The sequence below is a fragment of the Erithacus rubecula genome (genome assembly GCF_903797595.1).
Source record: "Erithacus rubecula genome assembly, chromosome: 1".
In the NCBI taxonomy this organism is placed as follows: domain Eukaryota; kingdom Metazoa; phylum Chordata; class Aves; order Passeriformes; family Muscicapidae; genus Erithacus; species Erithacus rubecula.
The window spans coordinates 86,142,614-86,160,197 of NC_136658.1; the positions used below are offsets into that span (position 1 = coordinate 86,142,614).

Sequence of the window (17,584 nt, forward strand, 5' to 3'; positions counted from 1 at the left end):
AACACTATACATATGCATATCTGTCATTATGCAAAGGAGATTCTATAATATATTTGTCTGGAGAAACTCTTGTAAATCAGTCTGATTTACCCTACAATGCATTTTGACGGGTTGATAGTTTATATATTTTTTCCTTTTAAAAAAGTGGGAAAATGTTCTGAATTTTAAAATCTCGATGTAGCCTTACCCCAGTTGATTTATTGCTTGTAGAAGATTTATCTCTGGCCAGATGCACTAAAGATAACAAGCATCTCTCTGGAGTCCCTTGCTTGTCAACTGCAGCTTCTTCATCACTATCTATACTCCGGCTCAAGAGTCGTTCATTCTCAGAAGAGGCATCATTTTCACTGTAAAATGAAGGATATGGTTATCTTAGTGAAGCCTCTCATGGGTTGACCCCAGTCATCTTCTTCTTGCTGTCTGAGAGTAATGGAATAAAAGTGTTTTCCATTTTTTAAAATGCCTGTTCTCTGAAATCCTGTGCATGTAAGGGCCTTCACCAGCCCAGTGGGTTTGTGCAGTGCCCACCAAGCCTCACAGTCACAGGTAGCCTGCAAGGATCCTTTTACAGAGGGATTTTCCTACTGAGGATGGTGTTTAGCCCACCTTAATCATGTTACCCAGGCAGGTTTGTCTCTGCTGGGCAGAGACAAGATCAGGAAAACTACCACACCATGCCACCCAGATGATGCTAAGGACAGGGGGTTTCCTTAAGGCTTGTAGCAACTATTTTTACTCTTTCTGGCTAGAAGGGAAGGGAAACCTCAGTGAGTCCATGTGAGTGAAAGCTGCACTCAGGTTCCAGAAACTGACTTCTCAAATGAGCAAATGGAGTCCCAAGAGCTGATGAATTGGTCAGGGGAGGACACAGGAGTCTCTTCACAATGTCTGTTATCATCTCCTAGAAACCAGAGGGGGAAGTGCCTACTGAGGCATCTGGTCTCTGCCCTGCTGCAGCAACTTGCCAGCATACCCATCCAATTTGTGTATGTGTTCCACTGTATCAGGATGAATGATGACCATGTGCCCCCCATTGCACTGAAAATGGCACTATATTTGTCTTTTACCCACCTTTTGACAGCCTTAGCTGGAGTTGCTGTAAGTTTTTCAAACTCTTCTTTCTCAGAGAATATCACAACATTATCTGTAGAACAGTAATTAGAGAAGTTTAAATTGGCAATAAGTTTCCAAACCAGTGCTTTGTGTCAGGAGCTAGTTCTGCTGGCAACCTTACTGACAAAATAAATCTCTGTGCTATATTTTTAATTGCTATCTGAGGATTATGTGACATTCTGGAAGTACAAAAAACTAGTATAGACAATTCTTTAGTAAACTGATGAGGGTTTTATATACTCCAAAGGAGAAACTGCAATTAAGAGAAAGTGCTAAGAATATTTAAGCCCAATGTTGTCTTGGATAGAAAAAGCAAAGCTAAAACAACTTGTACCTTGCACTTCTTTCTTCTCTTCTTGTGTGTTAGCCTGAGCTTCGACATTTTTTACTGAGTGGCTCTTGCAACAGGCTAGAATATACAAATATAACACCAATTATTTTCAGAAACTTTCTAAAAATAGCATTTACAACCAAAATTTTACCTGCTGAACAATTACCTTGAGCAGATGGCTTTGTTTTTACAATGTAAAACATGATGATGAGGACAATGGCAATAGCCATTATGAAGATAGTAGACATAGCAATTATAAGAGCTGTAGCCAGGTGTCCTTGTCCTGAAAGATCTGCTGGAATAAAAAAAAAAAAAAAAAAAAAATCAAGGGGCAACTCTTAGGATCAGAGAATAGTTAATAGTTTGCAGTCTGCTCTACACATAGTTCACATAATCCTTTAGATGTTCTAAGTCTTGCTTATTTGTTAAGAATTCAAAAAGTTAGTGTTAGATCTCAAAGGCAAGTTAATTAAAAATGTCTCAAAATTTTGGTATTTATGCATAAACCAGTTAGTAGTGCTCATTCAGAAATTTGATGGTAAAAAGATGTAAGAAATTGTATTTTAGTATGGGAAGCTGTTCATAACCAAAAGTAGAAGCTTTTGTAGCGCTGTGTTCTGGAAACCAGCACTGACAAGACAAAAACCAGTAAATATACAAAGGGAATAAAAGCTAAAATGACTGTTGATAACTGTGACTGCCTCAAAAGCTCCAAGTTAAAAGGAGGACACAATGCACACATAGAAAAACAGATGTTTTTCTAACAGATACTTAAAAAGCAGCATGGATTGAAGGTGAATTTAAAATAAGCTATGTGAAAAGATATTTAGAAAGAAAACTTGGATGCAAAAAACTAGAATTGAAAAGGCATGAAAGGATGCAGAAAATTATAGATATGCTAAAAGGCATGAAAGCTTTAATTTCTCTGAAAATGTGATCCTAACAGTCATGTTTTCAGACAATACCAAGAAGAACAGCATTGTCAGTACCTCATTAACTGCACCTTTCCCATTTTGTCTTCTTAGGTTCAAAAATTTTAAAAGCCTAATGATCATGCTGGAGAACTGTTTATGTTAGCACAATAAGAGACTGACCATATTTGTGCATGAAGTTATTTTCACCATTCTAAGCTAAGCTTTGCTGAGGCAGAGTGCTATTTCAGTAAAGCTACAAATAATGAGCTAAATTTATTGCTGGCATCACTGGGTACAGCTCAAATCCTTTTTATGTTCCACTGACAAACGGCAGTGATGATTAACTGAGAAACAAAAATGAATTCTGAATTATTTCTAATAGCAGTTTTATAAATCTGGAAATAGTGACAATGAAAATAGCAGCAGATATTTTCAGTTTGGTTGCACTTTGTTGATGCCCTTTTCAAAACAAAAGCTGCTAAATTAACCCTGAGAGTGCATTCTTACCTTTGTGAGCATGCTGGTAAGGTGAGAAAGTGCTTGTGCCAGAGGTGCTTGGGAAAATGGCTGAAATGCCAGAGTTAGTGCCTGCACCTGCAATATAAACAAAATGCCATGAAATTCCATGGTTACTTTGTCCAGTCAGAGGAATAGGCTGCCTCAAGGAAAGGGAGCCTTTACTTGGCTTGGCTGCATTCCCATTTATTGGCAAAGGACCCAAGAACTGCTTGTTCTTTGAAATGTCCCTAATCCCAAAATGTGTTACTGGTGCACTGAAAGTTGGGTTGCAGACCTTGCAGCACATGGTCCACAGGGAGTCAAAGTCAAACTCCTGAACAGATACAAACTCAGAAGAAAAAGCCAACTCTTGCACATAGATTCCTACATTGTGGAAGTATCCTGGAAAGCAGAAAGTTTTCCAAGGTCCAGCTGATTGCTCCAACAGTTTACAACTCACTCCAGTATTTGCAACTGCAGTCTGGGAGTCAGCTGGGTAATTAATCAAACTAGTGCATCTCACAAGCAACCTTCCCTAGCAGCATCATGTGAAGCTGTGGTGGTATGCAAACCCTCTACAGGAAAAACTGGGGAAGGTAACAAATAATGGTGTTGATTCCATGGACTTGTACTGTCATAAAAGGGAATTTTCGAATTTCCTGTAATGTAACTGGGCAGTATGTTTCTTATGATTTCATCTCGGTCCAAATCTATATTCTGGGGAGAGTGAAAATTCACTGATGCAGTAAATAAAGTTAAAGGAAAACTTCAGCCTCAGAGGGGTGAGGTTGTCCAATAGGGGTTTCTAGGTCTAAATTCTACAGTCAGAGGTAAAGCTAGTCTTTTAGCTGGTTTCATGCACCAAGTTTTCAAAGCATTAAACCAACTAATAAAATAACATATTTTGACAATAGGAAACAGTAGTTCATTTTATTTGGAATAAAGATGTTTATGGGAATGCTTTTATATAGAAGAGTGTTTGCATGGTATTCCAAAACAGGAAAAAAAAAAATTAGGGCTGGGAGTAAATGTTATCTTCCTTCTCAAATGAACTTTAATGCAATTGGTAAGCATGTAATGCAAACAGCTACTATCAACAGACACTGAAAATAATTTTCTGTCTTGGAGGCAGTATGAAATTCCTCCTGCTTCGTTTTAGTTATCTGTGGAAAAAAGTCCAGTGGTAATTAAATTCAGCAGACCTAAAGACAAAAAGCTGTCCCAGTTATCTGGGAAGGTGTGCACAGTACATGGCTCCAGAAGGGGGTTTGGCAACTAGAGTAGAGAGCTCACTGTGTCCTGCTTTTGACCAAGTAAATATTCCAAGAAATCAAATCACCAGGTAAACTTGACAAGAAATCAAGTGTTCTGGAATGGTCTGAGAAATGTTCTGTGGTTAAGAACAAAGCAATATGCACATTCTTCAAATGAAGAGAAACTATTTTTTTAATAAGAAAAAAAGTGCTACCTAAAATAAAACATGTCTGCATGTTGTGAATGAGAAATGTACACCAAAAGAGGCCATAAAGCATGAGCTAGAGATGTCTTCAAAAGAAATTTTCTTTAACAATCATAAAACTTTTTTCAAACATCATGTTGGAAGGAAATGGATTAACTCATTATAATTGGTACTTTTTCAAACTGAATAAGGGTTCTTTCATAAGGTTTTAAATCTACTAATTAATTAATTCAGATGCATTTAATATTTTGCAAATGAAGGCTAGATTACCTAAGTCTTGCCTCTGGTCTTTTCTTTGTGGCAGATGTCCTTCTAAGAAGAATTAGTTGTGAGCTCCAGAAACTGCAATGCAGTAAGACTATCTAGGGATCAGTAAATGAAGCTGTCATCTTTTGGAGTGGACATTAAAGACAGGTAATTTGTAAAATTTTCAGCAATTCTTCACAAAAGTGAAGTGAATCATCCTTGGTCATGACCTCTGTGTTTACTCATTGTGACTGGCCAACAGAGGAAATTAGGCAAATGGCCAGTGCTGTAGCCAGATACTCTCCTTCATGTTCATGCACAGCCAGTTCTTGCAGCCCCCCTGGCAAATGCAGTTACAGCCAGCTGGAATTCTGCAAGGCCCTGCAAGCTGCAGCAAGTCAACAATAGCTCCTCTGACACTGCCTCTCAGTGAGCATGGGCTGTGCTGCTCTGCCTGCCTGCAGTTCAGCTAGCAAGCTTCAGCTCATCTCCACAAGTGAGTTCTAGCAAACTTGCCTCTCTTTTCCTTCACCTGAAGCATGAAGTCATGAAGTATTTCTGGAAATAATCTTTCAGTGCCTTGGTATTGTTAACGTCGTGTTTTTCACCCATCTGTGAAAGGAAGTGGAGCCTTTCAAAGTGGGAGGTCAGGCAGCAGCACAGAAGGGTAAGGAGGAAGGTCACCACTGTCCATCCATCATCATCCTCACACTTCACCCAGCTCCACCCCACGCAGGGCAGGGTGTGGTGGCCACAGATGGACAGCACAGCCCCTGTCCTGTGCACCCCAGGGAGAGCCTCCAGCCCCAGAGCCTCGGTGCACAATGTCCTTCCATGGGAACAGAGCCACCTCCTTTGCTCTGGAGGGCTGGCATGGCAGAATCAAGGCTGGTCTGGAATGTGGAAATGGCCTTTTAACATGCCTGGCTGGGAGTTACTCCTTACACATATTTTAAGTCTACTGTCAAATTTAATAATTTGGCATATCCATTATGAGCCAAGATTTTTCTTTAGATGTGGCTTGGAAAAAAGTGCCAATTCATGCACCTGCACTACAAGAGGAACCAACTGCCACCTTCTGTGGAATTTCAGTTTATATCCCTCTTGTATGGGCAAAAAGAAACAGCTCATGGCTACAGCTTTTTCCCAGTCAGCACCACACCATGACTGCAATGTCAGTTGTTCCTGGGCACATCCAGTGCTCCATCCCAATCACATTATTAATTCTGCTCCCAATATAGATGACACATAATCTATAAAGACTTAGATATAGCTCAGGCAGAGACATCTTAAGGTGTTATAGCACTCCATATGGAAAGAACTCTGTTTTTTAAATAAAGACTGATGGTTGTAATATAGCTGTGCAAAAGAGTGGTTTATGTTCCTAGACACCTGTATGTAATACTGTAGGAATGTGATAAAGAAATTAGGAAAAAAGTTTATCACTGGTGGTTGGTCAACTTTTGCATTATAAATGTTTTTATTTAAAAAAAAATTGATTCAGTTGTAACTTTCTTGGAGTCTAAATAGAGTTTCAATGTAAAAAATGCTTGATACTTCTTGTTTAAAAGAATAATTGAATCTGTATCCACTTTTGAATGTTTGGGGATTTTAACTCAAAAGATAGCTTCAACTTAAATTAACATGCAGCTGCCTTTTGTTCTTTCAGGAAACAAATGTTGGGCAATAAAATACTTTTTTGTTGTTGTTTCAATGAACCTTTCTGCTTTATGTAACAGACTATTCCAGTTGTTCTTGCACCTTGAGACAGAACTTACAATAAGAAGTGACAAACAAAACCACCAGATTTGTGAGAGGAGGAGGGGGAGGGTACTGGGAAAGAGGTTTTACCACCATGCCACCTTGCAAGTGTTTGTGAGTGAATAAAATCTGGTGCAGTAGGAGACCATATGTGCCCCTGACATATGTTGCTGTGGGTATCAGCTTACTGGTCCATTCAAAGCACTGCTGCTCACAACTAGAAACAGATTTTTTTTTAGTCTATTTAATACTTAATAATATGTTATAAAAATCCCCAAAGTGTGTGCACAACAGCCTGCTTTCTCCTGATGCATCCCTCCTCTCCCAGGCATAGTCCAGCTACAAATGACACAGATGAGCTGTGAATGCCATCACTGAGACTTTTTTATGGGCTGAAGTAGGATAAAGCACACATGCAAATAAGTAACTATCAGCATGAAATATGAGATGAAAAATAAAGTATACTGAGTTGAAATTCAATAAAAGTAGACAGTTTATGGCTGACAAAGTTAAAACTGGATTTTAACTAAAAGAGTCATAAATAAAGACCTGGATATGTAGAAAGCAGGGGTCAGAACTTTTAAATAATGTAAATCTGCATTCAAGTACTTACACAAAAGGTTTGCTTTCAAACTTAGGGAAACAACACTTTAAATGGAATGCCTGTGTACTTGGAAAGTCATGGAAGCTAAAGCAGCTGCCAAAGCCCACCTGCTTTCTGAGGTGCCTACATATAACTTCAGTAAACAAACATAAAATTCTGAAAATATCACAAATCACTGATAATAAAACATATCCTAGGCTAGGAGGATTGCTGAGTCATCTTAATTTTATAAAATACTGTAAGTTACTCTGATGCTTTCTGGAGTCACAGGTAAATACTTCAGCTAGTGTAGGTAGCTATTACACCAGGAAGGGCATGGAGTAAATTAATTCCTGAAAAATAAACTTCTGAAATGATGATAGGAAAGTTCCCCCAGATTTTGTTTTCAGTCTGGTCAATCTCTCTGTAAGTAACCACATCACATAAAAGGAAATATTTTTTTTGCTGTTGTGCTTTTTCTAATGTTTATAACTATTCTATTTCTTTCTCTATATTGCCAGGGCAGGGAAGTGATGATATTTTAGGTCACATGGCTTTAGTCTGACAATTTATTTGCATCTGTTGAAGTTTTGTTTAGGACTCACTGGTAGCTGTAATCATTGCCCAGCACTGGGAAGTCATAGACAAACACTCCATTAACTAAGCCTCTGTCCAGGAATTCAGTGTTATCACCCCTTTTTCTGTGCCACATGGAGGGGATAATTGCTGTTTAAGCTTTGCTATCATGACTTTAGAGGGAGAGAACAGACCTGCCTGGAGCTGGTCTCCCCTTTCCCCAATTTCCCCCATTCCTGGTGGCCAGCCTGTTGGAATGGGAGGTACAAGGCTGCAGCTCTGCAGGTTTTTCAGTTCCTGAGCCCAGGTAAAGCAATCCTGCAGAGACACTGCAGTGTCTCCCATGGGCAGGTGGTGCTCACTGTGGGAGCTGCAGCTCCAGCACCAGTGAAATCAAAAGTCATTGGAGTTGTTCTATTGGGAAGAATTGTGCCAGGACCACATAACCTCCTGAGGGATACCTGAGCTCAGCTTTCCCAGCTGCTGAAGACAGCAAAGCCCACATTTTCTTCTCAGATCCCTCACCTTGAAGGCTGATTGCTGAAGCTGGCCAATTTTATCCTAAGGTTAGGTTCCTTTCCTAATATGGACAAATCCTTAGGGGAGGAGGATCAGGCCATACCACCAGTGAATAATAAAGCGTGGCCTTCAACATTTCTCCCAGTACACATGTGAAGAGGAAATGGGTGTACAGAGATCAAACAACTCAAAAAAAAAGAAAAAAAAGTTTGTTAGTTCCAGATAACAAGCCTGTTCGTTTGTAGACATAATTTGAAACAGAAGGAAAAATGGTCCTGATGTTGATTATATTACAAAAGGATAAAACTGGCAAAGAATGGAAATATTACAAAGAATGGAAAGTTATATTAAAAAGCTCTGAAATAATTATTTTAACTAATACAGTGGTTTTGGCATTTAGCTTGTTTGTATTAAGCCATTCAATTAAGGAGGCTGAGTTCCCAGTCCTCAGTACACGGGTTTGGATGTGCCCTGGTGATTACAGCTCGTCACACTAAACCATCAGTTGTTAGCCAACTGTTCCATCTCATCATTTAGTTATTTTTGAAGTTCTAATGATACAATAATGAAAATAATCTTTTCTATTTCTAGATGCCATTTGCTCTCTGATATTTAAAAGATAGTCTGACTACATATATTTTCTTTTATTGATATTTTTCTTTTTTTTAATAAATTTTCCCAAGCTATCATTGGTAGATGCGAGACCTAAAAACTTACACATATTAGTTATTGTATTTGTTTTCATATATAAATCCAGCAAAAAAGGTGAAATAAAATGACATGAAGTATTTTATGCACATACATATTTATTAATATATAAAGTAGATTAAAAAGAAATCCCTCAATCAGTTGCTGAAGTTCTCTAGACCAATAATCTGTGAGTGGAAAAGGATTTGCATATTTGATGTAATTGTGTAAATTCAACTTCAAAGTAAGTGTTCCTAAAGTTATTGTAGCAGGGTTTGATTTTGTTTTTCTCTAACAAATTTGAATTGGAGTGGCAAATATCAAAGTTTGTGGAGCAAGACAGAGTTAATGTACATAAACTAATTGAGAGTTTCAACTGCTAAAAGACAAAATCTCTTCCAGCAGTAACTGTACCTCTCTGCCAGAGAAACTACATATATGGCTAAATCTTCTGTCTTTTGCATATATTTTTATACTGGATAAAAGAAAAAGAAAACAACAAAAACACCCATCATAATCAGAGGCCTGAAGTGACTCCAGTTCCAGAGGTGTTGATGGAAAATCCAGACCATTAACTGTGGGAAGGCTCATCTTAGAGTGATTTGGTGCCCATTATCTTAATGGAAAACCTGCCTCCCCTCATTCCTGCAGTGCTGTTATTTATCAGAGAGGTATCAGATCCCCATTTAGTGCCAGCAAGGGGCACTGATGGCTCATGCTCTGCCTCAAGCACAGCTGGAGTTCTCACACCTTTGGGATTTTGCACTGTGCTCCTCTGTGCTCAGCACAGAAGCTCCTGCACAGGAGACTCGAGGGAGCTGCATGTTGAGAGCGCAGGAATCCCACAGAGCTGTTTCACTGTGCACAGCATGGGCAAACTGGAGTCTTTATGGTGATGTTCACCTTTCCCACAGTAAGGAAAAGCTTTCCTGCTACACAGCACAGGTTGTTATGCTCACATATGCACAGCCCTTTCCCCCATGTGCCCTCTTCCCACAAGCTGCCACTGAAGCCTGGTATTTCTCCCAGGCTGCAGAACTGCTGCTCCCATCCTTCACACCAGTGATATTTTCATAAACTGGTGACATTTTTGCCTCAATTAAACCTCTGGCCTTTGTGAATCATCTCTCTTTCCTCCCCCTCTTTTCCATGCTATTTTCTGCTATTTATGTCTCACGTCCTTTGAGAGGGAAGAAAACCCAACAAGGTGACACAGGCCCATCAAAGAATTTCTTTCTCACTTCCAGTCCTTTTTAGACTAATATTTCCAGATGCTAGGGCATGGGGTGTTCATCTTGTGTCCTTGGCCATTTCAAGTTTTATTGACTGCATATGAGCTGAAAGATATTTGCTTACCCTTTGATCAAACCCAAATACTTTTCTGCCAGATGAAATGTATCATCAGACAGATTCCCTGAGTAAGTTTCCATGCAGGGGCACACACCCCTGGACTTGGCCATCTGTAAAACATAGTCCAGGCACTTCCCCAGCAAGGAATGTTTATTGCTAAGGAGAGCACCACTGTTCTCCCATCCTCAGGCCTAATGAAGGCCTAAAGCAGGATTTATCTGCCCTCACTTTTCTGTATAGAGTTGTAAACTCAGAGCTTGTCACCCTGAGCTTCTTATTTTTAGTAATTTGCCATTCTCATTTCCTTGTGACCTGCTGGGTCACCTTTCTCCAGTGGTGTGGGAGAGTTTGAAGAATAGGAGCTCTAGAGGAGAGGCAACATTGCTGTAGTGTGGGGTTTAGGCTCCTGAGTGCTGTGCATTGCTATTCTGAAGACTCAACAAAGGAATAGAAGACTGCTGGGGCTACTTGGAGTTTTCATACTGGATTCTCCAACCTGGCAGCCAGTTAACAAGCAGAGGTTGTTCTGCACAAAGGAACCATTCCCACCAAAATACTGGCATTATGCTTCATGTGACAGAAACCTCATCCTCTTGTTAGGTTATGTGCTTGGAGTGCAGCACTAAGATGAGTTTGGAATTTGCAAACCTTAAAAAATTCCACAGTTGTACAACACTAACATGTCACCTTTTCTTTGCTCTGACTGGCATAATTTGATGACAGTGAAATGTGTGAAAAATATCATCTGCTAATATCAGATTTTACACTGCCTTCCACAGCAACAGGGAGCATTTCAAGGGGCTCCTGCAGCAAGGCTGATTTTGCAACTGGAGTAGAAATTAATGCCTATGAACTGGGGCACTGTCATTTCAAACAGTGTCTGGAGATTTAGATGTCATAAACCAAATTACCTGAATTTATTGGATTGAGGAACTTGGACTTTGAGACATTTTCTTGCTTTTTGAACACTTGCAATCAAATGGTTGGCTTCACAGACTTGATTAAAATGGAAATATTTAGTCCTTCTAGGGCTAATGTTTTCTTTTATCTTAGTATCCAACCAATTTTTTGGTTTATGCACCTGCCTAAATTCCTCACAAAGATAATACATATTTATTCTTGTGTTTATCAAGCTAAAAATTGCATGTAGGTGATCAGTCATGCTGATCATACTTTCCTTACAGAAACACATTAGCTGTTGCTAGATATCCTACAAAAGATAAAGATTTGTTTTCTTTTAGGTGAGTAACAGTCATAAGATCTGGTAGTTTCTTCCCAAATTAGTAAATTATACCATGTCTGATGCTACTAACAACCTGTTTCAGCATGTGTTTGAGACAGACCATCAGAGCTGAAGAAGGGATTAATTTCCAGCTATGGTACTATTCCCACCAGTGGGGCAGCCAGGCACATCTGCACCCCCTTACCTTATCCCCTCATGACCCACCATGACTTTTTGTGCTGGGTGTGGCTGGGGTACAGTTACTTTTATTAATAGCAGCTAGTATGGGGCTGAGGTTTGGATTTATGACCAAAAAGGTGTTGATAATTCAGAGGTATTTTCAATATTACTGAGCAGCACCTTTTGTGCCTCTCACCCCACCCACCAGGGAGGGGGCTGGGGGTACACAAGGAGCTGGGAGGGGACACAGCCAGGACAGCTGACCTCAAATGACCAGGGGGATATCCCATACCATATGGTGTCATGATCAGCACATAAAGCTGGGGAAGAAGGAGGAGGTGGAGCATGTTCAGAATGATGGTGTTTGTGTTCCCAAGTCATCATTGCATGTGATGTAGCTCAGCTTTCCTCGGGATGGCTGCATATCAAACAGCCCATGGGAAGTGGAGAATGGATTCCTTATTCTGCATTGCTGGATGTGTGTAGCTTTTCCTTCATCTATTTAACTGTCACTATCTCAATCACTGAGTTGTCTCACTTTTTCCATTCCTGTTCTCTTCCCTGTGAAGGGGGGAGTAAGTTTCTGGCTGCCTAGGGCTGGACTGTCAGCTGAGATTAAACCATGAGTTTCCTACCCTTGTGTTTTCACTTGCCTCTGCACCTTCTTTCCATATCTCACATTTGGGTCCTCCCTAGCACCCTTACCTCACCTCCTAAACAGAGGTTATCTCACCAAAACCACGCTCACCCTGCCCTTCACCCACTCCCACTGTCTCAGGCAGAAGGACAGTCTCTGGGCTGGGTGGGTTTCTGCAGCCAAGAGGGATGAGCAGCTGTACAACAGAGCAGTCACTTGGCATGCAGTCAGCTCAGGGAGATGCCTCTTCTGGGCTGCTGCTGCTCACCAGGAGCTCTGTGAGGTGGTGATCATCCCCTGGCTCCTCTGAGTTCTTAAACTGTAGGGAAGGTGGTTGTTGTCCTATCCTCCTTTAAAGACTCCCAGAGCACCAGTGATACAGTCCTGCAGAATCTGAATGAAGCAATTGCTATTTGTGTACATAAACAAATGCTCCAGGACTTTCAACACCTGCTTTCAAATCAAGCAGTCAAAATATTGCAATTCCTTTTCAGGACAAAGATTTCTAAAAGAGGATAACGGACAGGATTTTGGTTTTAGAGGCATCAGGTTTTGCTGGAGAATTGCTCCTTTTATTTTTTCTGTTTGGATTTTATTGTTGTTTTGTTTTAAAGCTTTTTGTCCTGATTCTCTCCAGATTCTCTGAGAGGGTGTCCAAGTAACTTGGTCATTCAGAGAGAGACTCAGTTTTCCTTTTCTTTTTCTCACTTTCTTTTCCCCCTAAAGGAGACAGCAGTTTTCTGGGGAGTTGCCCCTGCAGGACAGTGCTGGTGTGAGCTGTCCCTCCCTCCTATGGCATGAGGATGGATAATGAACAAAATGAACAGGAACCTCTAGGGTGCCACACACACATTCAGACATTATTTCTTTAATTAGCAAACTACAGACCCTTTTCTCAATGTAAGCTACAGAACTAATTCTCTGATCAGTGCTGACCACCAGGCATCAACCCTTGAACCACTTTGAAGCAAAAGGATATGAAAAGGTGTGTGATGCCCTTTTACTCCTACAAATTACAAATCTACAAATTGTCCCATGTTTTCTTCACAGGTGAGCTAAAACTCAGTTAAAAAAAATACACAGACATGGGATTTCCTGGACCTACTCGTTAAGTAACCCTATTGAGTTCTGCATGGAATATCTTAACAGATGAAAACTGGAGAAAAAATGGGCAATAGTAGATTCTAAAATAAAGATTCTGATTTTTCCTCAAGTGATAAACATTCATTTTGTTGGCAAGGCTAGTTGGAAGCAGAAATTGCTTAACTGGAGCTGGGTTTATTGTTTGAACATAATTATCATCACTGTAAGATTTCACATTGAGCTTCCAGATGATTTTAAGTCAAAACCAGATGAAATGCACAGAAACATCAGAACACTTACATTCCTTGGTGTTGGGAGGTGCCAGCAAGCACGAGTAGCAAACCATCCCATAGATGTTCCGAGGTCTGTTTTCCAGCATGTAGTAACTGCAATGAAGGGCAAGAAGAGGCAAAACAGTGCAAATTAATATATGACTGAACATGGTTCTGCAGCAACCAATTATATGGAGATAAAATCATTTAAAAAAAACTTTTATAAGAAATTTGAGGCAAAGATTATTCTTTTTTTTTTCTTTCTTTCAGATTGCCTGAATAGAGACTGTGTTTCTCTTCTTCCTTTCCTCCTAAAATGTAATTAATCAAACATCTAGACATGACAAGAAGTGGTAACATTGCCTAAAACAACATTTGTCTCCCTGCTGAGTTCAAGCTGCAGTTTACAGCATGCCCTGAAATAAGATTTTTCAAAATAAGAGAATACAGTTTTTGAAGCAGTAATCTTTCAAGCAAGACCACCAGTTGGATATGGTTGGCTAATTTTACCCACGAACACTCTAAGAAAAACTTCTGTAATCTTAGAACCAAATCTGAGCCAGATCATAATAAAGAAATACAGGGAAAAACCACCCTCACAGGACAAGGCAGATTAGGTTTTACTGGTTTGTATTGGGTTTTTTATTTCCTTGTATTGTTTATAAATTAGTCCTTGATAGTGGAATTACAGTGTGAAGAAAAGGTTGTCATAATTTGAATTTCTGGGCTGCTAATAAAGTTAGTGTTGAAATAAGGTAATTGGCTACTCAGGAATTGGATTCACATGCACCCTAATGAGTAATTCCATCAGAATCATACATATGTTGATGTAACATCATACTGTTGATGTTACAGATATGTCTTTACAAATCACTTGTAAATCACTACATATTTTAATGAAGAGATTAATAAATTCATAATCTGTTCTGTGTAGACAGGCACTCAGCACTACAAACATTTTATGCAACTGGGGATCTTTTTTCTGCTCCTATATACCTGCCCATGCATGTGAAGTATGGGTTTTTTCTGGAAAATGTGTGTATGCATTGTTAGGAAATCACTGTTGGAACTGTCCATCAAAATCTGTTGGTGCATTAATGAATGACAATAAGAGATCTAGGTCCAGGAAATGGAATACACAGAGATGCAAAGGGGGCACAGAGACTGGAGGAAATTAAGAGAACAGGGGAACTACACCTTTCCTCATTTCTTTCTTACTGGTTTTAAAAGATTCACCCTCACTTCTTCCCTCAAATATCTCCTGTGCCCTATGTGCCACTCTACCATTCTCTCAGGAGCAGAACTTCATCTTTTGTCTTTTATGGGGGCCTACATAATTTTAGGTTGTAAAGCAGTGAATAAAGGAAACCAAAGATACATATAAATCTATGGAGAAAAACACAGGACAGTTATGATCCACAATCTGAGATCTGTGCTGGTTTAGAAAAGACAAACAATCCTCCTGATACTTAACTAAATCAGGCTGGTGGAATACTTCTTGGTTTTCACCAAGAATTGTGAACTGGTGTGTTGCCATCTCACCAATGCAGAATGGTGGAGGACATGTGAAGAAAACTGAAGAGGATGCTCATGGCAGTCAACAATTCACTCACATGGGTAGGAAACTGCATTTGCAAGCATTAGTGACTCACCCCCCACAAAGTACTGGCGACAGATTTGTGTTTCTCATTACTTTCCAATGCACCAGATATTAAAGGTAATGTTGGAAATATGTGATAGTTTTATATCACCAGCTATGGAGAAGCGACCCACTAAAGACAAAATTAATTTTTACAGTATTACTCTTCCATTATGATATTTATTATTTCTTTCATTGGCACCTGCCAGATTCAGGTTTGGAGGTGCTACAGGCAAAACCCAAGAATTGACTGAAAAATGGACTTGTTTTCCTGCTTAACACCACAGTGGCTTATCTTGGGCTAACCTTGGTGGTCATTGCAGACTTGGGGACTTGGACCTGGGTTTAGGTCTGCCTAAACTGGAATAGGGAGCCTGGACTGGGGCAGGAGGTGGAGAGGGGTGGGTGCTGCTCTCAGCAAGGGTCAGTCTGCAGAGAGAAAAGGAGGAGTATCCTTGGCAGAGGCATCTGCTGCCTTATCCAGAACAGCAAGGGTGGGACTTGGTTTCATTAGAAATTCACTGGTTAAACTTCTTCATGCAAAAAACAGAGGAGCATTCACTCCTTCTCTTAAAACGTCTCAGAGAACTGATCCCGCATTTGCTGTAGCCATGGACAAACACATGAAGTGGGGAAGTGTCAGTAACAGAGGTATTTCAACTGCATTTAAAAAGAAAATTATTCCATTGTAGTTCTATCTTGTGAGGGGACTGGAGTCTTACCCCAAGCTGAAAATAGGTGCTGGGACAGCCTAAGGGATATGTGTTATTTATACTTGACCTGTTCTTACTCCTTATGGCCACTATTGAATGAAGACAGACAACCAGGTTAGAGGGACCCTGCTCTGACCTGCCAGTGCTGTAGCTGGCTGTGATCTCAGTGACACTCCAGGAACACCTAATGGATCACCCCATTGAGGGAAGTAGTCTGAGTGACACTGATTTCCATGTTCTTAACCTGTCCTATTTGGCATGAGAAGAGCTTCTGGGCAGGGAGCCTGCAGTGTCCCAGGAGGCTCAGTCCAGGTACCTCTAGAGTTCACTGGCAACTGGACTTTGGTTTTGAGGATCACACAAGCCTTTAAAATCTTCCCTGTCTTTCACACTTCTTGTGAGCCTGACAGTGCTATTTTTATTTTGTATGAGAGGGAATACAAAGAAACAGTGAATGACCTCTCCTCTTGTACCAAAGGTCCTTCTCTTCCCTAAAACTGGTCATCAGTAATCGTGGAAAAAAAAAGAAAATAAAAGGAAAAATATATAATTGTCCCATATTCATTTATTTTAAGATAAAGTACAGAGGATGGCTCTTGTAACCACTGGAAAAGGTTGCCAGTTCAGTGGTATTTTGTCTGAAAAAATTTGTACAGAATGTGCCATATGCTCCTCTTTTCCTCAGACTTCTTTAGTGAGCTGGTGAAAAATAGCAAAGGGATGAGATGTGCAGTGTGGGCTGTTACCTTGGGCAGGCCTGCAGTGTGTTATGGAAGCAGCCCTCTGAAAATGGAAACCTTGCTTTCATCCCTCACATCTACTCAGGGGCTCTCTGAGGTTTACAGACCCAGGCAAGGGAGCACCCTGCCAGCTGCCACCCACCCTGGTACCTGGCTGTCCCTGTGGCACAGGGGACAATAAGGACAAGCAGCTCCTCACCAGCTCTCTGCTCTGACACACAGGCTCTGCATTTCCCCCACCAGCACACAGGAGCAAACTCAGAGGACACCAAGTACATGAGGAGTCAGGGCTGCTTCAGAGCTTGTTTTAGCTCATATTTAGTTTATCTTGAGAATTCCATCTATTCAAGCATGGGCTGAGAGGGTGTTTCTCCCTAACTGCTGGCTTTGCCAAACAATCCCAGGAGCTGAGCGTTGCAGGAGGAGCGGCACTCAGCCAGATTCTGGCAGACCAGTTTCTGCTACAGGCTACACCTGTGCAAACACGATGCTTTGAGATTTCTCCCCAAGCACCAGCTGTGCAAGCTGATTATTTTCAGCCAGCACCCTGCTCCCACCTGGGTGACCTCATTAGTCCTGACAAAAATTGCAAAACAGCAACTGTGACCACTATTTAAGTTTCTTGCTCTTTATGATGTATGAGGGGGAGTCAAGAGGGAGCTTTTTTCAAGTCACATCATCAGTCTGTTTGGCTGGCAGCTAGACAAGTCCTTCATTTTATTTGTAAACTGTGAATATTTCACACAGACTTACTGTTAAAATAAACCTGGAAGCTTGCAGGGCCTCTTTAAGAGGGCTTCCTGTGCTATAGGGAATGTGGTTTATACAGCATCTGCAAACTGCACAAAAGCCAAAGGTCAGTAGGAATTATCTCTAAACCAAAGAGATACAGTGGCAGAAACTGAAGAGGTATGTAAGGTGAGGTTATATTTTAAAGTTTACTCACCTTACCGAAAAAATCAAGAGTGCAAATATATGCTTGGGTTTGCAGACTTTCAGATGCAATATTGCCAAGGATATACATATTCAATGTAGCAATTTCTTTCTCACCATTATTATCA

General features: G+C 40.4%; 1 protein-coding gene across 2 annotated transcripts in view; it reads right to left on the reverse strand.

Annotated features, from left to right (window-relative positions):
- The window catches only part of EDAR (ectodysplasin A receptor), a 72,521-nt gene that overhangs the window by 6,051 nt on the left and 48,886 nt on the right, over window positions 1-17,584 (reverse strand). Inside the window, exons 5-10 of one of the 2 annotated variants that reach the window (XM_079302911.1) lie at window positions 13,460-13,545; window positions 2,866-2,952; window positions 1,611-1,736; window positions 1,448-1,522; window positions 1,072-1,144; window positions 188-347 (exon numbers count right to left, since the gene is read on the reverse strand). In XM_079302911.1, coding sequence (XP_079159037.1) covers window positions 188-347; window positions 1,072-1,144; window positions 1,448-1,522; window positions 1,611-1,736; window positions 2,866-2,952; window positions 13,460-13,545 — 607 coding nt within the window. Of the gene's footprint in view, window positions 1-187; window positions 348-1,071; window positions 1,145-1,447; window positions 1,523-1,610; window positions 1,740-2,865; window positions 2,953-13,459; window positions 13,546-17,584 lie in introns of both variants that reach the window. The other variant, XM_079302910.1, reaches the window with a different exon arrangement.